This window comes from Sinocyclocheilus anshuiensis, unplaced genomic scaffold, assembly GCF_001515605.1.
Source record: "Sinocyclocheilus anshuiensis isolate Anshui unplaced genomic scaffold, SAMN03320099.WGS_v1.1 scaffold274, whole genome shotgun sequence".
Classification (NCBI taxonomy): domain Eukaryota; kingdom Metazoa; phylum Chordata; class Actinopteri; order Cypriniformes; family Cyprinidae; genus Sinocyclocheilus; species Sinocyclocheilus anshuiensis.
In genome coordinates, this window is record NW_015547698.1 from 573,094 (window position 1) to 597,768 (window position 24,675).

The window sequence follows — 24,675 nt, forward strand, 5'->3', positions numbered from 1 at the left end:
AAAATTGAAGGGGGTCTGAATACTTTCCGTACCCACTGTATATATATATATATATATATATACAAGAATGCATAATTTCTACTACCAGAGAGACCAAGACCAACACCAATACCAGTGCATGAGTAATGACTGTATGTGTGTTGGTAATAATGACACCTGTGCTACTATAATACTTCGTCCTGCTTCTGTGAGACCTTTAGCAATAACATCATAGTCCCTACAGCAGTCAGGCCAGTTTTGGACTGTGAGCTTAATAGCGACACATACATTTGCATTGATGCTCAGTACCATATGTACTGCAACACAAGAATGCATTATTTTAGCTTCTGGAGATATCAGAACCAAAACCAATATCAGTACAGTTGCTGGAGTAATGACTGTTACTGCAGTTTTAATAAGGACTCCTGTTTGTGCTACAGTTATACTTCATCCTGCTTCTGTACAAATTACGGCTATAATATCACGCTCTCTTCATCACATAATCCAGTCACAATCCTTGACTGTCTGCTTTATAATGACACGTACATCTGCACTGGTGCTCAGTACCACATGTACTGCAACACAAGAATGCATAATTTTTACTTTTGGAGGTATCAGAGCAAAAACCAATATGAATGCTGGAGTAATAACTGTTACTGCATTGTTAATGAGGACACCTGTACATGCTACAGTAGCACTTTGTCCTCCTGTTTCTGTGAGACTTTTGACAATATCATTGCTCTGACTACAGCAGTTAGTCCAGTCACAGGCCCTGACTGTGGTCTTTATAACGATACATACATCTGCACTGGTGCTCAGTATCGCATGTACTGCAACACACAAATTCATGATTTCAACTACCAGAGATATCGGTACAAATATAAATTCCAGTGTGTGAATAATAACTAACTGCTTTGGTAATAATGACACTTGTTCATGCTCTGGTAGTGCAGAGGTTAAAAAGATCAAAGATCAAAATGATCATATAAATGACGGAATCAATGTGATTCAACTGTAATAAAAAAGAAAAAGAGTTAAACTCAATATGATTTAAGTGTAATTGTTGGAGTGGTTGCAGGTTGTGGCTGACGCGAGCTGTGCTGTGCGTCACAGCCAATACAGACTGACGCAGAGACAACAGCACGAGTCCGTGTCTTAATTTATTAATGTCTATTTTCCCCCTTTATCAGGGTGTAACAGTAGAACTTTGTCCTCCTGCTTCTGCGAGACTTATGGCAATATCATTGCTCTCAATACAGCAGTTACTCCAGCTTATGACTGTGCGCGTTATAATGACCTGTACATCTGTACTGGTGCTCAGTACCACATGTATTGCGATACAAGTCTACATGATTTCAATTATGATAGATACCATTACTACTGTTTAAAAAATAACTGTAACTGCTTTGGTAATAAGGACTTCTGTGTATGCTACAGTAGCACTTCATCCTCCTGCTTCTGTACAAATTACAGGAGTAGCATCACTATTCCTGCAGCAGTTAGGCCAGTGTATGACTGTGGGCTTTATAACGACATATACATATGCACCGGTGCTCAGTATCGTATGTTCTGCAACACAAGAATGCATCATCTCTACTACTGGAGGTATATAAACCAAAACCAATACGAGCACAAATGCTGGGGTAATAACTGTGACTGCACTGGTAATAAGGACACATGTACATGCTCTAGTAGCACTTTGTCCTCCTGTTTCTGTGAGACTAATATCCCCACCCCAACCACAATCAGTCCAACTATTGCAGGTGAGCGTGTTTCTAGACCTGAATGTGGAGTTTGATTTTACTGTATTCACGTTGTATTGATGAATTCCCTCATTTTAGGTCTGATAATCACACTGCCGGATCAATGCAGGGTAAGCTGAATATTTCCATTAACAGAGTGCACAGAGTCTTTCAGTTCCCTTTCATGGGAACTTCGAACTGCGTCCTCTAGGGGTCGACGTACGACTTCGTGCTCTTTCTGAGTGGTTTAACATGTTTTTTTTGTCCACAAAAGAAAAACTCCATAACAGACTGACCCTGTCTTCGAACTGTACATAGCATACTGACCTGATTTCAGAGGGATACCCCAGTTTGAAATCATGCCATCTTCCACAGCATTTCTGTATTTAAACTGTAACATAAATAAATAACCCTTAGAACTGTATGTGCACATTTTCTATTATTTTTACAATATGAGTCAATTAACCGAGTTTGAGGGATGGATGAGACTCGAAATGTCCATTTTACTGAGGAAGTTAAGAAGGGAATGTTGGGAAGCTGAGAAAAAAACTAGTGAACGATTACCAGCAGCTGCCAATGTTACAGCAGCTATCACAGCCCAGGTGGAGTCACTGGGTTAAAACTGTTAAAAACCTGATCATTAATTACACATGGTGCTGTAGAAGGTCACTGAAAATGCAATTTATAGGAACTGGACATGTGAGCAATTGTTAGATATATATATATTTTTTTTTTGGGTGGGGGGGGACAAAACAATGGACTTAAGCTCATATTTCCACTGCTAATTTATTTTCTACCTGTTAAGGAATTTTGTCCTCTGAACTGGTTTGTGCATAAAGAGAAATACACTAGACTGTCAGATGTGACAACAGCTTTCATATTTTCATGACTTTAAATATTGGTTCTTATTGCCTTAAAAACTTTTATAACATGATTCGCAGTCAGATGTAGGATTGGGAATAAAAAATCAATTCAAATCCTGGAATCATTTACCTAAGGTCTGATATCATATATCGATTCATGTGTGCATATTTTAATGTGATTTTGAGTGCCGGTCTTTGACTTCTGGTGACCTTAAGCCAAAACGTTGTCTGTTTAAAAAAAAGTAAAAAATGACCCCGACCCCTTAATCCATAATTTCAGATCACTTTCACTGTCAACAAACAGTCAATAATACAATAAATAAAAAAATAAATAAAGAAATAAATAGGACAAATACAACAGAAAAAAAGATTACATGAAATAAACAATTTAGCCTACTAAAAATAATAGCCTAGTAGTCAAATGTAAATTAAAACAAAACAAACAAAAAAAAACATAGTATGTTCATAGCCTTCACTGTATGAATTAAATATACAATGATTCTTATCAAAGTTACTAAAGTTATTCAGTGAAGAGCAGTGAATGATTCTCTCATTTTCTTAATGACAGAGACAGCAGTAGGTTTATTAGGCTGCTGTCACTTTAAGACCAAACTTTCCCAACTATTTATGTTCACTTAAGACATAACTGACTTTAAGTGAAATCACTCCAAGACTAACATTTTGACTTACAATAAATTCACCTTCATCAGAGTTCTCAATTTGTAAATAGAAAAGATGACTAAATATAAAGTACAAACATATTTTATTTTATTTTATTTAATGCAGGCTGATTTTCTTTAATGTTTCTAAGGTTTCAGGGACTAAGCAGCTCATGTTCTGTGGCTCAGCCTTTCACCAAAGAGGTAATTATCCTGCCAAGCCATACATCTACACATGTGCCAAGGCATGCCAAGAAAGTGTGACTTTTTGAAAATGGGCATATAAAATCTGCCTTGAAATTTAGGTGTAACTGGGATGCCAACAAAGTTCCTTCCAGCAAATTGTGGAGGGATGCAGGTAAACATGCAGTGAAAAACGCTGTATAGTCACCATTATAGTAATCAGTGTTTGTTTTACGTTCTTGTCCCTTGACTTTTAACATTAGTTCCCCTTCTAGGGAACTCAACGCTGCATCCTAGTGGACACTTTGGGGAACGCTGTCTGCGTGATCGGTACCTGAAGCATGCATAAAACAACTCCAATCCTATTGGTCCACGTGGCCTGTGACGTCATAGGCGGGTACCCAAAAGTGTCCACGAGGACGCAGCGTCTCGTTCCCTCTCGGGGAACCATGGTTACATGAGTAACCCGAGACGTTTTGTTGTACCTCACTGATACCAGTTTTCTTCTTAGCAAGAATTGGACCTTAAGATAAAGTGTGACCAAACATGTAAGCCAACTTGCTGGGTTACTTTAACACAGCATGTGTTCTGTTCAATATTTACCCTGCACTCGGTTGCCAATTGTGTTGTTTTTAGCCCAGCTCTTCTTAAAGTGTAAGCAAGAAAATCTTGTCTGTCGTTATTGTTTCTGTCATTCTTGTGTATGAGCTACACCTTCATGAAATCTAAACAAGCAATGCAAATTAACCCTCCCTTCAAACAAACAACCCAATAATTCAATAAATGCTGCTTTGTGGGATTTACAATACAGTATTCACTAGGATTTAAAGACATTAACATGTTGAGATTAGTTCTATGCAAAAAAATTAAATAAATAAATAATTTCTCAGGGAGAGAATTTACACTGCAAACAGAAAATGCAAAGGAGGAAAATAATATAAATCTTTCTTTCTCAAAACACTAGTAAGTAAACTATAAGTAGAAATTAATTATAGTAGTGTTTAATGGGTAAATAGGAAGCACTTTATTTTACAGTCCTGTTCCACATATACATACTATGTACTTTCTATAGTGATTACAATAACTGGGTAACAACTGGATACTAACCCTGAACCTATCCCTAAAGCTAACCCTAACCCATGAAGTTACCTTATATTATCCAGTACTTTCTTAGGTAAGTACACAGCAAGTACAGGTAAGAGCACACTGTAAAGTGCAGTCGGTTAATGAGTGTGTCATTTTAAAATGGCCATGTTTTCCAACTGTTTTGAATAGGGCTATAAATAGATACATGTTTTAGTCGCAATTAATCAGACCTTGTTAAACAAGGTGAATGGTCAATTTAAGACGTCAGATTGAAGTAGTAAACCACCCTAAGCAAGAAAATCTTATCTGTCTTTTTTTCTGTCATTCTTATATAGGAGCTACACCCTCTTATAATCATGATAAATGTCTTATAATCCAAACAAGCAACCCAAACTAATCCTCCCTTCTTTTTGAATGTGATCATAATAAAAAAATAAAAAATAAAATCTTCAATGATGTTGTTTGAATTGTGCAAAAAAATTAAAAATTAATTAAAAAATGTGATTGTTTGAATGCATCCACTTACTGGATCATTGGATTGCAAACATTCTTGGAGTTCAGCAGCATAACATAATCTGATTTGCGAAATCAGAGCCTGAGCGAAATCAGGTTCAAGGCTTAGAATAGAAATGTACGTCCACCAGGGTTGCGCTTGCACCATCGTAGATGCTCAATGTGATAAACTCCCGACTCCCAAGATGGATGGTCTTATTACTGGGCTCTTCCATTGGATAAAATGTAACGGCCAACTTGGATAACATGTGCCTTGATAACCAATCACTTTACAGCCATAACATCGTTGAATTTCTGGGTTGTGCAACAGTCATTCACTGTTTACGGATACCATAGGAATGATTAAGAAGCGGCGTAAACTGAATCGTATCTGTCGCAAAATTGTCTGAGACTTCTCATATTAAACAGCTTTTTTCGATGTAAGCTCTAAAAATAGATCAAACCAAAATTAATGTTTAATGGCAATCATGTTGAAGATTAGCCGAAAGACTGCAGATTAAAAAATTATAAGCTATTTTCTCATACACACAGTTTATTCAGTGCAGTAAAGCCTCTCCTCCATTAACATCCATTAAAAACTCTGGTCTGCTGCCCTGCTGTATGCACCGATACACTTTGTTTTGTTAACCTTGCAGGATTACTTTCAAGTGGCTTTTTTCCCAAGTTCATCTTACTGCATGACGTAAATTAGGTTAATAATGCAATTTTGTGTGCTTCAGTAGTTTATTTGCGTGAAATAAATGTAACTCCTTAAAGGCACAACATGTAAGATTTTCGTAATAAAATATCCAACAAACACTTGCACATTGTTATATATTTCATGCAGTTGTGCACTTACATTATCCCAAAAGTTTCCAAGGATTTGTAAATCCAGAGAAATTTCAATTTTAAATGATGTCTCGTCCCGGTTCATTGTCGCCTATCAATTACGTAATATCAACATTATCGGTTTCCACTTGTAGAAACTATGTCAACACACGTGGACAAAATTGCTGCTGCAGTGAAACTAAATCCATTACGGCAGTCGCGAATAAAATAAAAATGAAATTAAAAGTGTTGACTGCAGCATTAAATTTAGATCTGCTCAATGTTGCACCATGATTCTTATTCCGCATTTTAACAGTGTTGCGCGTTATAACCAATCACACACGAGTTGAGTTTCTGAATGCAGCGGCCAATCAGAGGCTTTCAGATGAGTCATCGCTGAAACACTGGAGTTTTGTTGAGTGCGTGCACTTGCTGAGTGTATTCTCTCATCATAAACAACGAGTAAATTAGGTTAATAATGCAATTTTGTGTGCTTCAGTACTTTATTTGCGTGAAATAAATTTAACTCCTTAAAGGCACAACATGTAAGATTTTCGTAATAAAATATCCAAAAAACACTTGCACATTGTTATATATTTCATGCAGTTGTGCACTTACATTATCCCAAAAGTTTCCAAGGATTTGTAAATCCAGAGAAATTTCAATTTTAAATGATGTCTCGTCCCGGTTCATTGTCGCCTATCAATTACGTAATATCAACATTATCGGTTTCCACTTGTAGAAACTATGTCAACACACGTGGACAAAATTGCTGCTGCAGTGAAACTAAATCCATTACGGCAGTCGCGAATAAAATAAAAATGAAATTAAAAGTGTTGACTGCAGCATTAAATTTAGATCTGCTCAATGTTGCACCATGATTCTTATTCCGCATTTTAACAGTGTTGCGCGTTATAACCAATCACACACGAGTTGAGTTTCTGAATGCAGCGGCCAATCAGAGGCTTTCAGATGAGTCATCGCTGAAACACTGGAGTTTTGTTGAGTGCGTGCACTTGCTGAGTGTATTCTCTCATCATAAACAACGAAGTGCAGATGTACGTATGATGTAAGACGGAGATTCATTCATCAAACTGTGTTTAGACAGCTTTACTGATTATAAGGGGAGTTTTTTGAGAGTGCTTAAACTCGCATTAGACTGAAGTCAGGCATACTGTTCTTTGACAATGTAACGTTAAATGTTCTTTGCTTGCTTTCTCTATATAATTTATTCGCTGTTTGAATAACTTTGGAAGGTAATAAAAAAAATTAATTCATTATATCCGTGAACATGATTCGGACATCTCTGGATGGTAAAAATGACATCTCCCATCATTCCACTCTCCTTCATAGCGTCATCAAGCTTCGCCTTTGTTATTGTTTTGAACACCTTCATGAAATCTAAACAAGCAATGCAAATTAACCCTCCCTTCAAACAAACAACCCAATAATTCAATAAATGCTGCTTTGTGGGATTTACAATACAGTATTCACTAGGATTTAAAGACATTAACATGTTGAGATTAGTTCTATGCAAAAAAATTAAATAAATAAATAATTTCTCAGGGAGAGAATTTACACTGCAAACAGAAAATGCAAAGGAGGAAAATAATATAAATCTTTCTTTCTCAAAACACTAGTAAGTAAACTATAAGTAGAAATTAATTATAGTAGTGTTTAATGGGTAAATAGGAAGCACTTTATTTTACAGTCCTGTTCCACATATACATACTATGTACTTTCTATAGTGATTACAATAACTGGGTAACAACTGGATACTAACCCTGAACCTATCCCTAAAGCTAACCCTAACCCATGAAGTTACCTTATATTATCCAGTACTTTCTTAGGTAAGTACACAGCAAGTACAGGTAAGAGCACACTGTAAAGTGCAGTCGGTTAATGAGTGTGTCATTTTAAAATGGCCATGTTTTCCAACTGTTTTGAATAGGGCTATAAATAGATACATGTTTTAGTCGCAATTAATCAGACCTTGTTAAACAAGGTGAATGGTCAATTTAAGACGTCAGATTGAAGTAGTAAACCACCCTAAGCAAGAAAATCTTATCTGTCTTTTTTTCTGTCATTCTTATATAGGAGCTACACCCTCTTATAATCATGATAAATGTCTTATAATCCAAACAAGCAACCCAAACTAATCCTCCCTTCTTTTTGAATGTGATCATAATAAAAAAATAAAAAATAAAATCTTCAATGATGTTGTTTGAATTGTGCAAAAAAATTAAAAATAAATTAAAAAATGTGATTGTTTGAATGCATCCACTTACTGGATCATTGGATTGCAAACATTCTTGGAGTTCAGCAGCATAACATAATCTGATTTGCGAAATCAGAGCCTGAGCGAAATCAGGTTCAAGGCTTAGAATAGAAATGTACGTCCACCAGGGTTGCGCTTGCACCATCGTAGATGCTCAATGTGATAAACTCCCGACTCCCAAGATGGATGGTCTTATTACTGGGCTCTTCCATTGGATAAAATGTAACGGCCAACTTGGATAACATGTGCCTTGATAACCAATCACTTTACAGCCATAACATCGTTGAATTTCTGGGTTGTGCAACAGTCATTCACTGTTTACGGATACCATAGGAATGATTAAGAAGCGGCGTAAACTGAATCGTATCTGTCGCAAAATTGTCTGAGACTTCTCATATTAAACAGCTTTTTTCGATGTAAGCTCTAAAAATAGATCAAACCAAAATTAATGTTTAATGGCAATCATGTTGAAGATTAGCCGAAAGACTGCAGATTAAAAAATTATAAGCTATTTTCTCATACACACAGTTTATTCAGTGCAGTAAAGCCTCTCCTCCATTAACATCCATTAAAAACTCTGGTCTGCTGCCCTGCTGTATGCACCGATACACTTTGTTTTGTTAACCTTGCAGGATTACTTTCAAGTGGCTTTTTTCCCAAGTTCATCTTACTGCATGACGTAAATTAGGTTAATAATGCAATTTTGTGTGCTTCAGTAGTTTATTTGCGTGAAATAAATGTAACTCCTTAAAGGCACAACATGTAAGATTTTCGTAATAAAATATCCAACAAACACTTGCACATTGTTATATATTTCATGCAGTTGTGCACTTACATTATCCCAAAAGTTTCCAAGGATTTGTAAATCCAGAGAAATTTCAATTTTAAATGATGTCTCGTCCCGGTTCATTGTCGCCTATCAATTACGTAATATCAACATTATCGGTTTCCACTTGTAGAAACTATGTCAACACACGTGGACAAAATTGCTGCTGCAGTGAAACTAAATCCATTACGGCAGTCGCGAATAAAATAAAAATGAAATTAAAAGTGTTGACTGCAGCATTAAATTTAGATCTGCTCAATGTTGCACCATGATTCTTATTCCGCATTTTAACAGTGTTGCGCGTTATAACCAATCACACACGAGTTGAGTTTCTGAATGCAGCGGCCAATCAGAGGCTTTCAGATGAGTCATCGCTGAAACACTGGAGTTTTGTTGAGTGCGTGCACTTGCTGAGTGTATTCTCTCATCATAAACAACGAAGTGCAGATGTACGTATGATGTAAGACGGAGATTCATTCATCAAACTGTGTTTAGACAGCTTTACTGATTATAAGGGGAGTTTTTTGAGAGTGCTTAAACTCGCATTAGACTGAAGTCAGGCATACTGTTCTTTGACAATGTAACGTTAAATGTTCTTTGCTTGCTTTCTCTATATAATTTATTCGCTGTTTGAATAACTTTGGAAGGTAATAAAAAAAATTAATTCATTATATCCGTGAACATGATTCGGACATCTCTGGATGGTGAAAATGACATCTCCCATCATTCCACTCTCCTTCATAGCGTCATCAAGCTTCGCCTTTGTTATTGTTTTGACAATGCGACCTCTATCGGTGAAAACTTACATATTGTGCCTTTAAGGATTTTAAATTAATTGCATGCATTAACATTGACAGTTCTAGTTTTGAGTGATGTGTCTAATGCAGATGACTGTGTTTATTGTGTTTATTATTAAAAAGTTTGTTTAATAATTGCAGATTTAAAGCAGAGAATGTGCTTGCAGTTTTGCAGACTTGGTATGAAATTCAGCATGAGCTACTGATTTCAGTTACTGATTTTGTAGTTTCAAGCATGACTTTTACTGTGTAAGGATTTTTTTTTACTGTAATGTTATACATTAACAACCTAAAACAGTACACTCCCTAACAAGAACACCTCTCATTCACAGGAAATACATTATGTAATATTCGTATCAACCGATGAGATTTTTACATGATTTATCATTACTAGGTGAGAGGGAGGGATAACATGCCCATTTATTACCTACTACACTTTATGCACATATGCACATTTTCTCCTCTCTTCTGAGCTGCACATCACTTGAGACAACAATTTACACAGTCAACCAGCCACATCAAGTAAGTTTTCTCAATCATCTTTCTGAAAAAGAAAAGAGATTATGCAGGGTCAAGGCATATCCAAATCAATGTATGTAGGCTAATCCTCACTTTCTCCCAGGTGATTTACTGTACTGTAAGTGTTAGATTAAAATAGCCATTATATATATCAAAAAAGTTTCAGCTAAAAGTGTTTGCCAAAATGTGAGTGTGTGAGTTTTCCAACAACATTAAACATTTCAAAAGACACACTTAGAGTGCAGACAAACTTTAAATTTTTAATAGGATCATTGTAATGAATTGTCTAGAGATTTACTTTTTAGTGCATTTGCTTATTTACCAAAACTGAAATGTCAACAATTTATTACTAACATTTTGATTAGAAATAAATGGATATGTTTTTATTATACATAAAATAACCTTTATATAAGTTGTGTTGAATGATATGTTAATATTCTGTGAACAGGCTATAATGTGCTTAAAGAAGTTTTCTCTACATATGCTGCACAACACAGGGCAGGCGAGAACATATTTTGATTGAGAGAAAGATGAAGTAAAAGTAAATTATTATGATTATTATTTCTCATTTGGCCTTAGGTGTGTATGATTAATTTTAAAGTAAGAAACACACATACACACACACACACACACACACACACACACACATAACACTGCACTCTAAAACTGGATGGATTATTTTTAAGGCTGCTGGGTTTGACCTTTTGGGTCATTTAGTTAGTTCGTTTTTTTTTTTTTTTCTTCACAGAGTTGGGTAATTTGCCGGATTACTTTAACCCAGCTTGTGTTCTGTGCAATATTTACCCTTGCCAAATGGGTTTTTTTTTTTATCCCAGCCAGGTTTACAGTGGGCTTCCCAACATTTGTTGTATTATTCTTAAAAATCATTTAAATTATTTACAACAGCAGTAATTTTTGCTGCAGTATTGGTATCTGACGCTGCTTTAACACACAGTTTCAGCAGCCAGAGAAAAACTAATGTTAAAAAGTCAAGGGTCAAGAGCCCATAATGGTGACTTAAACTTAAACTTTTTCAATAAAACATCAGCATCTAAGGGGGCTTTCATACTAGCACTTTTGGTGCACACCTGGGTTCGTTTGATGTCAGACTTCAGTTTGTTTGGATAATGTGAACGCTGTTTTCTCAGATGTGCACCCGTTAACTGTACCCGAGTCTACCTAAAAAGGGTGGTCTGGGTTACAGTTTGTTTCTGATGTGAACACGTAGTCATACTAAATCACAGAAGTGAACCACTATTGATGACATATGAATTGATCAAACTGTGCTTTCAGCCGCGTACACACTGTAAAGTTTCAGGAGTCACAACCACATTTAAATATGGGAGAGAATCCCATAAATTATTATTTGGCATGTGTACTGAACACGACTTACTCCCAAAATTGCAGTGATCGACAGCATTGTAACCATAGTAACTTTCAGGAGACTCACATATTTAATATCCGATATTTTTTACCAATCTATTACAGCTCTAAAACCAATTTGAACTAAAACCATGAACGACAGGGGTATTGTGTATGTTTATGTTTATGTTTGGAAGGCTGCTTCACTGCACTGCTCTTGCAGCGTTGCCATGTCCACTTACAGTATTATGTGTTTTTTCTTACCCTGTGATTTTCTTGCAAAAATGCCATATGAGACATATGTAACCTGATTTTGTCTTGATTACTGCGAAGGACGAACTGAAAAAAAATCGCTAAATACTTTTACCTGGTGCTTAGGCGGAATGTTACGGTCGGGAGCAGAAGAAAGTAATGCATTTTTTTGCGGGACAAGAGTGGGACTAAAAGTCTCGCACAGATCTCTAATTTTGACTACCTGTATGCAGTTTCAATAAATTCTGGTTACCACCCAATTTCACCTCTAGGTGGTGCTTATTTTCCATGATCATTCATCATCAGTCATTATGACTGATATTAACCATTTATGTGTTAGAGGTGTCTATGCTTGAATTAGTCTACTAAACTTAATGTACATAGTTTTATTTAGCAGATGCTTACATGATTTCATGTCTCTCCTTTTAGCTCCACAGGAAACACCCTCCTGGGACAAGAGATGTTTAAAGCACAGTTATCTTCTAAATCAGTGACTGAGAAATGCCTACAAAATCAGCAGAAGGTGAAACGATGAATTATCTCAGTGCTCGACACTCCAGGACTGACAACAAACAAACAGATTAAAGATCTAGATGAACAGTTTAAAGGAAGTTATCATGCGTTCAGTAACACAGATGAAGAAAACCAGTTGCATGTGACTAAACTGATAGAGAAGATAGACAGAATGGTGAAGGAGAACAGAGGACAGCATTACACAAATGAGATGTACGAGAAAGCTCAGAGACGGAGGTTGGAAGAGGAGGAAAAACTGAGGGTGGAAGAACCACTGAGTCTGGCTCAGAAAGCAGCGTTTGTGGGAGCAGGTGTGTTAGGAGGAGTCATTGGAGTAGCAGGAGTGGTTGTTGGAGGAGCAGCACATGGAGCTATTGGTTTAGTAGCAGCCCCACTAGCTTTAATAGCAGCAGGAGTTGCTCTCATGGCAGAGGGAGGTGCAATAACTATCACACATGCACTGGAAGTTTTCAAGGAGCAGAAGAGAAACTCAGAAAACAGTACATAAAGGTTACAATTATTGCAAGATTCAATAAACAGAGTATCAGACAATCTCATTATTCTGCTTCCATATAGTTAGTAAAAATGATCAGAGGATCTAAACAGGACATCATTAACAATACTTTAAACATGATGACTATGAAAAAATATAAAAATCATTGATATGAGCAAAAATGATGTACTTATGAGTTTAGTAGTGTGATTAATAGCCATCTCACGTTAACTCTTAGCTGTATTATTGTGTTTTTCTGACATAGCACTATTTAAAATACTGGTTATCCATTTTTTTTTACCTCTTTAACATACTCTGTTAATTTAGATAATTTTGAAATGTTATTTGGTCTCAACAGAATATATAGATGAGTGTCATCAGCATTAAAAATTAAACCTAACGCCATGTTTTATAATAATATTGCCAAAGGGGCCACAAATACATTGAAAATAGCAGAGGGCCTGAGACAGATCCTTGTGGCACTCCATACTTTACTGGTGTTAACTTAGGTAATTCAATTTAAATAAACAAAAATGATAACATTCAGACAGGTAGCATCTAAACCATCTTAATGACTGTCCCTGAATGCCACTGTGATTTTGTAACTGATCTATGAATATGTAGTGATCTATAGTGTCGAACGCAGCACTAAGATCAAGTAAAACTAGTAGTGAGATGTACCTTGGTCTGATGCTAGAAGTAGATCATTTGTAATTTTATTGCAGTTTCTGTATTATGATGGGGCCTGAAACCTAACTAAAATAATCTTCATAGATGTAATTTATTTGCAAGAAGGGAACATTCTCTTTTTCTTTGTTTTGGTTTCATTTTCATTGTGTACAGTTCCTAGTTTGCCTGCTTAAGTTTTCCTTTGTTCTCTTTTTTTTCCCGTCACTAGTTAGTTACTATGACAAATCATTAACTGATCACACCTATTTTGATTCAGTTCATTATCTTTTGTATTAAAGTTCCTCAGTTTGTCCCCTTTACTTTTGCCCAGTATTGTTGAGTTATGTGTCTCACGCTGTTTCGTTTCCTGTGGTTTACTTGAGCTGGTATCATTTAATACACATTATCATTTTGGAACCTTTCTGCATCTTCTTCATCTTCATTTTCGGACTAAATGTGACAGAATTGAGCAGACACAACTTTTTAATTTAGATATAAATGGAAGATTTGAAATCGGTCTGTAGTTTGCCAGTTCACTAGGATCTAGTTGTGGTTTCTGAGGCAATCCAGTCTGAAGGTAAGTGACCTGGAGATAAAGAGGAAGTAATAATATTGAAAAGAGGCTTCATGCAATATGACAAATAGCAGTACGCAGTTTGCACGATACAAGGTAGTGATCAATAAAATATCAATATCATTAAGATCAATTGCATTCAGTTATAATTAAATTTAGTGCATGATTACTATGAGATGATGAGTGAAACGGAGAACATTAAAACTATTTTCGGTGATAATTTAATTTACAATATCAGCCTTTGGTGTGAGTGACCTAATATTTAGGTCAGTCAATCAGATTTTTGTCACATACATGTTTTTCTCATTTGTTTAATTATATTTATACAATTTTATAATTGTAATATTTGCCCCCCAGGTTGCAGGGTATTTCTGAACCAAGGAAATAGCATTCAGTCATTTATTTATATAGTATTTCCAGTGTCAAACACAGCAATATTTTGTCTTGTCTAAGAAAATCTAGGAAAATGGCCTTTCTTATAAAGTCTAAACCAGATGAATAGCATTTCTTTAAATATCCAACTATACTATACAAGAAATTGTAAATTAAAAAAAAATAAAATAAAAAAAAATCACCTGTTTGGAAAGATTTTTGGTTGACAACCTCCAAAATATTTTTTTTTTCCATCTTTCCCGGCTGCTGTACATTTTACGAGGCAGCAGATGGCGCTGTTATTGATACTATGAAGTTTTGATTCTTTTCCCACTACAATCTGTGGAAGACTTAAAACATTTACCCTTCCTTATCTTCATCTTTGTATGTATAGCTGATGTTGTAAGACTATAAAACCAAATGCATATCTGATGTAATTTTAATGTTAATTATTTCAGAGTCAATATACGTCAGTAACTGGTAGTTTGACTTTCTGAAGATTGAAACACTGAGATACTTTCATAATGTTGATCGGTTTATTTGTCTCAACATGTCAACTTCTGACTCAACCAGTGATGTGAGTTTAGGGTGGGACTATCTGTCCGACTGACGAATGACAGACAAGAGTAGGAAGTGACTGTCAAGCTGAAGTAGTCCATGCAACTCATGCAATATATTTCACATATGAATGAAATTCTCTGACCAGACAGAAATGAGAGGCTTGATAAATATGTTCAAATAAATATATAAATGTGGAGTTTTATGATGTATTCAACATGTTTTTTGAGTAAATATGTGTCTCTAAATATGTGACTTAAGACGCAAATTTGAAACATTTTGGATGGTTGTGAATTGTTTTGTGAAAGTTGACCTTAGTTTGAAAAAACTGTAAATAAGATATTTAAAATACTTATAAACATCACTTACTGAAAAAATTACTAGAAATATCACTTAATGAACAGTTAATGTCTCAAATTCACAGAAAGTCTGTATTGTCCAATGGCTTGTATTTGGTATTGTCACATGAATGACTAGACTGCATTTCACTTTTATTCAGGTCAAGTTCAGGTTTTCTGTATTATTTAATTCTATTTTGTAATGAAGTTACATAAACAATATAATAATAATATAAATACAGTATAATAATATAAATATACAAAATATAAATACAACAATATTGTGCAACAATTTATAACATTTTTAAACATAGTTACAGTACATATCTTCATACAGTTAGTTGCTTAAATACATTGTTAAACAAGGTTGTTGTTGTTGTTTTTTATTCATTTATTCCACAGAAAGGCTGAAAGGCTCTGTATGGAGAAAACATAAGATATTTTTGAAGTGTGCGAGCTTTGCATCATGCCCCCCACCGCGCACAGCGGGTACATAAGGAAGAGCGAATGTTGCCAGAGATTGTGTCCCCAACTAAGCAAGCCAAAGGTAAACAGGACAAAACCAAATTCAGTTCCCTTTCAGTCGGTCACATGCGACGTATGTCGGAACTGACCGACAAATTGGGGATCGCTTTGAGAGACCAATCTACTTCGAGTGTAAACTAAACGAGCCAATGCACATTGGCATGCGATTATTGCATCCAGCTGCTGCTGATCACAGTGTGAGTATAAGTAGGCAGCAGTGCAATCGCACATTCAGTTTTTCGCTGAGGAGCCAAGACGGTGTGCCCCGGCCATTCAGCGGTGGTACAGCAAATGTGGTGACAGGACGTAACATCTCTTTTCCCTCCTTCAGGGAACGAAGGTTACATACTGCTCCGGGTGTGTGTGTGTTCACTGCTGTGTGTGTGCACTTAGGATGGGTTAAATGCAGAGCACTAATTCCTAGTATGGGTAACCATACCTGGCCACATGTCATGTCACGTCACGTCACATACGTAACCGAGATGTTCCCTTTCAGTCGGTCACGTTCAATGTTACATCAGAACAACTGATGAATTGGGATCCCCTTCCAAAACTTCACCATTGCTGCCCCCCCTCCAGTGCCCTGCGTAAGCTGGCAAATCCTCCCACACCGGCTGGGACGGAAGACAGGACAGGTTTTAGGCAGAGGTGACTGACACTGCTGTTCCATACAGTGGGATATTGGATAACACTGGGAAAGCATACACGAGTAAGTGAACGCTACCTAAGCCACATCCTGCACTTAGGAGGTATTGTGTGGAGATTAAACATATGGACTGGCCAACAAGGCAATGCTACATATAGAAATTCCCTGGCATAGACTCAGCCTTTTTGGGGTGAGGTCAATACCGAGCAGAGACGGCAGAGCATCTCTGCCAGGGTAAGACATAGGCTCACCATAAGGGAAGCTGTATCGTGGAAGAATACACATGTGGGATCACTGATAGGGGGAATCACAACACATGGGCACCTAGCCCAGCACAGTACAGGGGCTGACCTTGGGCAAACACACGAGTGCTGGACCTGGCGTCTGGCACTCCGGCACGCCTGACCGCCAAGGGTGCTGGAGGAACTCCAAAACAGGATTTGCCATGAGGGGAACTCACCTTTGAAGTAATGAAGACACACCGGTCCATTGAGGGGAATGTTGGGCCTGGTAGGCCAAGACTATTGCCTCCACTATCCAGTGGGCGAGTCTTTGTTTAGAGACAGCCTTTCCCGTCTGCTGTCCCCCATAGCAAACAAAGAGCTGATCTGAGGTCCTGAAGCTGTGTACGGTCCAGGTAGAAGCGCAAGGTGCAAACGGGACAGAGCAGAGCAAAGGCTGGGTCTGCCTCCTCTGAGGCCAGCACTTGCAAGTTCACCACCTGACCCCTGAAAGGTGTGGTGGGAACCTTGGGCATGTATCCGGGCCTGGGTCTCAGTATAAGGTGAGAGTGAGGCGGTCCGAACTTTAGGCACGAATCGTCGACCGACAATGCCTGCAGGTCCCCTACCCTCTTAACAGAAGCCAGTGCAGTCAGGAGCACCGTCTTCAGAGACAGGAACTTAAGCTCCACTGACTGCAGAGACTCAAAGGGCTCCTCTTTCAAGGCCATTAGGACAAAGGGGAGATCCCAAGAGGGTATCAAATGAGGGCGGGGAGGATTCAGTCTCCTTGCGCCCCTAAGGAATCTGATGACTAGGTAGTGCTTAACGACAGATTTGCCGTCCACTGCATCATGATGTGCGGCAATAGCGTCAACATACACTTTCAAGGTGGAGGGGGACAGCCTCCACTCCAACCCTTCCTGCATAAAGGAGAGCATGACCACGGTCGGGCATCTACGGAGGTCTTCCTGATGGGAAGAGCACCAACTGACGAACAGGTTCCACTTCAAAGCATAAGCAAGCATTGTAGAGGGCGCTCTTGCTGAAGTGATTTGTGTGAAGTGAAGTGTTTACTACCGCTGGAGGTAGATCACCTAGAACCTCCGCATCCCATCCAAAGACCATACGTGGGGATTCCAGATATCTGGGTACGAGTGCCATAGGGTGTCCCCTCTCTGAAAAAGGAGATCCCTCCTCAGAGGAATCCACCAAGGAGGGGCTGTCGCAAGGAGCATCAGTTCTGGAAACCAGGTCCGACAACTAAGAGGACTTGCTCCTCGTCCTCCCTGACCTTGCACCGTGTCTGTGTGAGAAGGCTCACTGGGGGAAACACATACTTGCATAGGCCCCGAGGCCAGCTGTGTGCCAGAAGCTCTCGAGCAAGATGTAACGTTGAACGTGACTGACTGAAAGGGAACTAATGATCAATATTCAGCAGCTGGAGTCCTTGGGTTAAAACTGATAAAACCTGATTGTGAATTACCTATGATTAAATGTATCAAGGTGATAATATTAGAAATTCAAGTATAATATTCCTGCTAGAAAGCAAAAGTCATATTTTTATGAAAATGCACTGACAAGGAACTGTATATGTGAGATTTCCATGGTTCATTTTATTTGAATTTGAATTTGAATTTGAGAAGGAAACAGTGAACTTGGGCTCATTTCCTCATCGGTATGATGATAAGATATCTCCTCTTTAAACATCTCAACACACACAGACATTTTAATAGTTAAGCAGTCGTTAGTGTCGGTGAGCATCACTGTATATCAGCTTATATCAGGTAAGATCGTTCTGCTTATGATGATGAACAATCAGTCTCTATAAATCAAACACACTGCAGCATGTACTGATGTGTGATCACCGACTGTGATTTGTTACAGTTGAGTCATTTGGGCTTTGATCAGCTTATGACTCTTATTTTAAGCCCTTTGATATATTTAAGCATGTATAAATCTGGATTAATTACTCTAGAGCGTTCGTAGATCTGCACCAGTTTTCATGTGTGATGTTTTTGGGAAAAAAGTTTGTGATTACTTTACTAATTATCTGATTACATAACTTGCTTTACTTATAATGCATTACTCCATACACTTAATTATGCTTTGCCAATAAATGATACATACTCTCTGCATTTACAACATTTAAATTCATAAATTCGGTGGGAATGTTTAAAACACTTTCCAAACAAAGCCTTTTTTTTTTCCCCCTCTGAAGTGGCTTTTAGATGAGATAAACACAACCGACTGTGAAAACTGACAATGCCTTCCTTTCAGACAGGTGAGTATGTATGTATGTATGTATTGATTGACTGATTGATTGATTGATTGATTTGATTGATTGCCATGATTAGCATTTAAAGGTTGGTTTACACTGACCCAAAATCATATATGAGAAAAACTGTGGTCAGATAATGAATATAGCATTTTATTTCTTCATATTTAATGACAGGTTTTATAAAACTGCTGATCTCTGTCATGTTTTGTAAGTATAATCTGCAAGTTTTGCTTGTTGCTTTTTTGTTTAAAATTGAATGTATTACTTCATGTCTTGATCAGTCTCATAAACATTTGCATGTTGACACAGTCCTGTTTGGGAGGAGTAAACCTGCTTATTTAACATGTAAATTATGTTGCGTGTTTGACTTGCAGTAACTTAACTGATATTTTGTTCTGGTCATCGCTTTCTCGTCTTCCTCCATCAGTGAACAGACAGCAGTTAATTCATTCAGTGACAGCTGCTGAACTCCTGCTCTGTTTGTTCTGATTTAGCATATGGAAAATTAAATGTCAGTTAATGTCAGTTGTTACAAATCTTATAAACTACATCCCATTAGTAGTCCAGTGTGATATATTCCATGTCACCCGAATTCATACACAAGAAATTTAATTAATTAACCATCCCCTCCTCCTATAATGAAGACACACGGGTCCATTGAGGGGAATGTTGGGCCTGGTAGGCCAAGACTATTGCCTCCACTATCCAGTGGGCGAGTCTTTGTTTAGAGACAGCCTTTCCCGTCTGCTGTCCCCCATAGCAAACAAAGAGCTGATCTGAGGTCCTGAAGCTGTGTACGGTCCAGGTAGAAGCGCAAGGTGCAAACGGGACAGAGCAGAGCAAAGGCTGGGTCTGCCTCCTCTGAGGCCAGCACTTGCAAGTTCACCACCTGACCCCTGAAAGGTGTGGTGGGAACCTTGGGCATGTATCCGGGCCTGGGTCTCAGTATAAGGTGAGAGTGAGCCGGTCCGAACTATAGGCACGAATCGTCGACCGACAATGCCTGCAGGTCCCCTACCCTCTTAACAGAAGCCAGTGCAGAGACTCAAAGGGCTCCTCTTTCAAGGCCATTAGGACAAAGGGGAGATCCCAAGAGGGTATCAAATGAGGGCGGGGAGGATTCAGTCTCCTTGCGCCCCTAAGGAATCTGATGACTAGGTAGTGCTTAACGACAGATTTGCCGTCCACTGCATCATGATGTGCGGCAATAGCGTCAACATACACTTTCAAGGTGGAGGGGGACAGCCTCCACTCCAACCCTTCCTGCATAAAGGAGAGCATGACCACGGTCGGGCATCTACGGAGGTCTTCCTGATGGGAAGAGCACCAACTGACGAACAGGTTCCACTTCAAAGCATAAGCAAGCATTGTAGAGGGCGCTCTTGCTGAAGTGATTTGTGTGAAGTGAAGTGTTTACTACCGCTGGAGGTAGATCACCTAGAACCTCCGCATCCCATCCAAAGACCATACGTGGGGATTCCAGATATCTGGGTACGAGTGCCATAGGGTGTCCCCTCTCTGAAAAAGGAGATCCCTCCTCAGAGGAATCCACCAAGGAGGGGCTGTCGCAAGGAGCATCAGTTCTGGAAACCAGGTCCGACAACTAAGAGGACTTGCTCCTCGTCCTCCCTGACCTTGCACCGTGTCTGTGTGAGAAGGCTCACTGGGGGAAACACATACTTGCATAGGCCCCGAGGCCAGCTGTGTGCCAGAAGCTCTCGAGCAAGATGTAACGTTGAACGTGACTGACTGAAAGGGAACTAATGATCAATATTCAGCAGCTGGAGTCCTTGGGTTAAAACTGATAAAACCTGATTGTGAATTACCTATGATTAAATGTATCAAGGTGATAATATTAGAAATTCAAGTATAATATTCCTGCTAGAAAGCAAAAGTCATATTTTTATGAAAATGCACTGACAAGGAACTGTATATGTGAGATTTCCATGGTTCATTTTATTTGAATTTGAATTTGAATTTGAGAAGGAAACAGTGAACTTGGGCTCATTTCCTCATCGGTATGATGATAAGATATCTCCTCTTTAAACATCTCAACACACACAGACATTTTAATAGTTAAGCAGTCGTTAGTGTCGGTGAGCATCACTGTATATCAGCTTATATCAGGTAAGATCGTTCTGCTTATGATGATGAACAATCAGTCTCTATAAATCAAACACACTGCAGCATGTACTGATGTGTGATCACCGACTGTGATTTGTTACAGTTGAGTCATTTGGGCTTTGATCAGCTTATGACTCTTATTTTAAGCCCTTTGATATATTTAAGCATGTATAAATCTGGATTAATTACTCTAGAGCGTTCGTAGATCTGCACCAGTTTTCATGTGTGATGTTTTTGGGAAAAAAGTTTGTGATTACTTTACTAATTATCTGATTACATAACTTGCTTTACTTATAATGCATTACTCCATACACTTAATTATGCTTTGCCAATAAATGATACATACTCTCTGCATTTACAACATTTAAATTCATAAATTCGGTGGGAATGTTTAAAACACTTTCCAAACAAAGCCTTTTTTTTTTCCCCCTCTGAAGTGGCTTTTAGATGAGATAAACACAACCGACTGTGAAAACTGACAATGCCTTCCTTTCAGACAGGTGAGTATGTATGTATGTATGTATTGATTGACTGATTGATTGATTGATTGATTTGATTGATTGCCATGATTAGCATTTAAAGGTTGGTTTACACTGACCCAAAATCATATATGAGAAAAACTGTGGTCAGATAATGAATATAGCATTTTATTTCTTCATATTTAATGACAGGTTTTATAAAACTGCTGATCTCTGTCATGTTTTGTAAGTATAATCTGCAAGTTTTGCTTGTTGCTTTTTTGTTTAAAATTGAATGTATTACTTCATGTCTTGATCAGTCTCATAAACATTTGCATGTTGACACAGTCCTGTTTGGGAGGAGTAAACCTGCTTATTTAACATGTAAATTATGTTGCGTGTTTGACTTGCAGTAACTTAACTGATATTTTGTTCTGGTCATCGCTTTCTCGTCTTCCTCCATCAGTGAACAGACAGCAGTTAATTCATTCAGTGACAGCTGCTGAACTCCTGCTCTGTTTGTTCTGATTTAGCATATGGAAAATTAAATGTCAGTTAATGTCAATTGTTACAAATCTTATAAACTACATCCCATTAGTAGTCCAGTGTGATATATTCCATGTCACCCGAATTCATACACAAGAAATTTAATTAATTAACCATCCCCTCCTCCTAAGCTCGGAAATGGACTGAACAATTTGTAGGACTATAATAATAGTGCATTGACAGCATGTGACGTAAGTGACATTTGGTCACACGATATGCAAGAACCAATGGCGTTTTTATTAACTGCAGTTGAAGTACCTTTTGTATCGTCAGTTTTAAAAGTTTCAGTCTTTTAGTTATATGACTTCCACAATAAGCTGCCATTCATAAGAGCTACTTTTGTGGCGCTTCTTTTGTTGTTTTAGTCAGAAAAGGCTTGACAGCTTCAGTCGTCTTTCACTTTAATTATGTGGAAAAGATAATCTAAAATCTAAAGTCATACTGGTTTGTAATGACATGAGGGTGAATAAATGATGACAGAATATTTATTTTTAACCGTCCCTTAAACTAAAAGCCTGTCATGGCTGTTTTTTTGTTGTTGTTTTTTTGTTATATGTGTTTGGTCACTTGTCTGATATTACACATGCTCCGTTTCTAATGATTTTATTTCATTTGTATCATTATCATTTTTCCAGATGTCTCGGCCTGTATAACTGTCACACAAGAGACAACCACAGTTGGTAATGTATTGTGCTGCGGTGTTTTAACTGTAAATGTGCAGATCTGTCTATTTGAATGTAAATCAACATGCTTCTGGTGATTCTAGTAATACTGTCTGCATTTCTGAAGGATACAGTATGTGAAGCAATGTTCATGCTAGTAATGTTCATAAACTATATAACTCAGGATTAGATGTTATGTTAATGCGACATTAAAAAGAGATATAAATATTTTCATAACAGCTAATTTGTCTGACCCTTGCTACAACTACACTGTACTGGACGAACCATGGAGAGCCACCAGTAATATACGTGGTTCAGACATGAAGTGTGACCAGCATGTCACCTGGAGCGGCTGGTATCGTCTCTTCATTAACGGTCTGAGCGCTCATATCCCAGAGACATGTATTGCAACATATGGCTGTGGCACTTACACCGCACTGGGGATACCTGATGGACACCCTAACATTGAGGATGGAGTTGTCACTCGAGAGGCCTGCGCTCAATGGGGTGATTTCTGCTGCTATATCAGGTCTTTTCCCATTAAAGTCAAAGCCTGTCCAAGCAATTATTATGTCTATGAGCTGGTTAGACCAACTCACTGCTATGCAGCATACTGTGCAGGTGATTATATTTACATGAGCTCTTTCTACACGTTCATGATATTTGTGTCTCTGTTAATTCATCACTATTCATCCAAACTTTCAGATGTTAGCAGCATTAACACCAGCTCTACAGCCGTCAAACCAGCAACCAACTCAACTGGTAATGTACACTATTGATTTGTTCTCAGGCCTGATTTATGTGCTGATCTTTACTATAGAATAGATGTTGGGAGCAGTGGTGTAATGTGACTTAGTAATAATACTTTGTTACAGTTCTTAACTTTAACTTTTACTCCACTACATTACCTTATTAAAATGTATACTTTGTTAAACATTGTATTTTGTATACTTTGTTAAACATAATACATTACCTAATTAAAATGATAATTAATTTCAGATCATTTAATTTTCCACTCAATTCGAGATTGGCGTGTGCGATATTGTATATCTTCTGTGATAATATGTGTTGTTTTAATGATGCACGATCAGGCATTATCGAGTATATAACAAAAACACACAGAGAGTGCACGCTTGCACTACGTGATTTAATCTATTAAAACACATTTTGAATCATCAAAATTCAAGGCATTCTAAGTTGTAAGCGGCAAAAATGCCTTTGTATGTATTTTATATTTATATAATTTAATATAGTTAATCTATATCACACAAAGAGAACCGTTTTTCTCCAGATATCAGCATGATAACAAATGTAATATTGATTTTATACAAGATTAACAAAGTTAGGATTAAGTGGCTTACATTTTAGACACAATATTGCCTGTTTTTGCTCAAATTTGCTAACGAAAATAGTTCCAAACAAAGATCACAGCACTGTTTTGCTTCTCAATACACCGTGTTTACTTATTGAATGAATCAGCTTCAATCAAAAATGAATCAAAAATGATTCAGTGTTTTGCGTCTCTGAGCAACACACAGGACAGTGTTTCCTTATTGAATGAATCAGATTTTTGAATGAATCGGTTGAATGAATGATTCAGTGACTCACTTATTAACAGCATCAAACACTTGTGAAAATACATCTAAATGCCACTTAAAATGCAGATTCCAGAAATGTTTTCTTATGTTGGAATGAAAGTGACTAAGTTCCGGATGAAGTGCCTCTTATGGTTACGCAAAGATACAATATGGAAGAAAGAGTTAAAACTATATATACAGTATATATATATATATATATATATTTTTTTTTTTTTTTTTTTAACAGTTTTT

The 24,675-nt window shown here is 37.5% G+C and overlaps 1 protein-coding gene and 1 pseudogene across 1 annotated transcript in view; both read left to right on the top strand.

Moving 5' to 3' along the window:
• Nucleotides 1–3,775, top strand: part of LOC107703678 (uncharacterized) — a 14,666-nt gene extending 10,891 nt beyond the window's left edge. The window contains exons 10-12 of the mRNA XM_016506402.1: nt 1,170–1,308; nt 3,549–3,601; nt 3,690–3,775. Of these exons, the coding sequence (XP_016361888.1) occupies nt 1,170–1,308; nt 3,549–3,601; nt 3,690–3,775 (278 nt within the window). The remainder of the gene's footprint in view (nt 1–1,169; nt 1,309–3,548; nt 3,602–3,689) is intronic.
• A 19,391-nt stretch (nt 3,776–23,166) lies between these two features.
• Nucleotides 23,167–24,675, top strand: part of LOC107703679 (adhesion G protein-coupled receptor E1-like) — a 20,998-nt pseudogene continuing 19,489 nt past the window's right edge.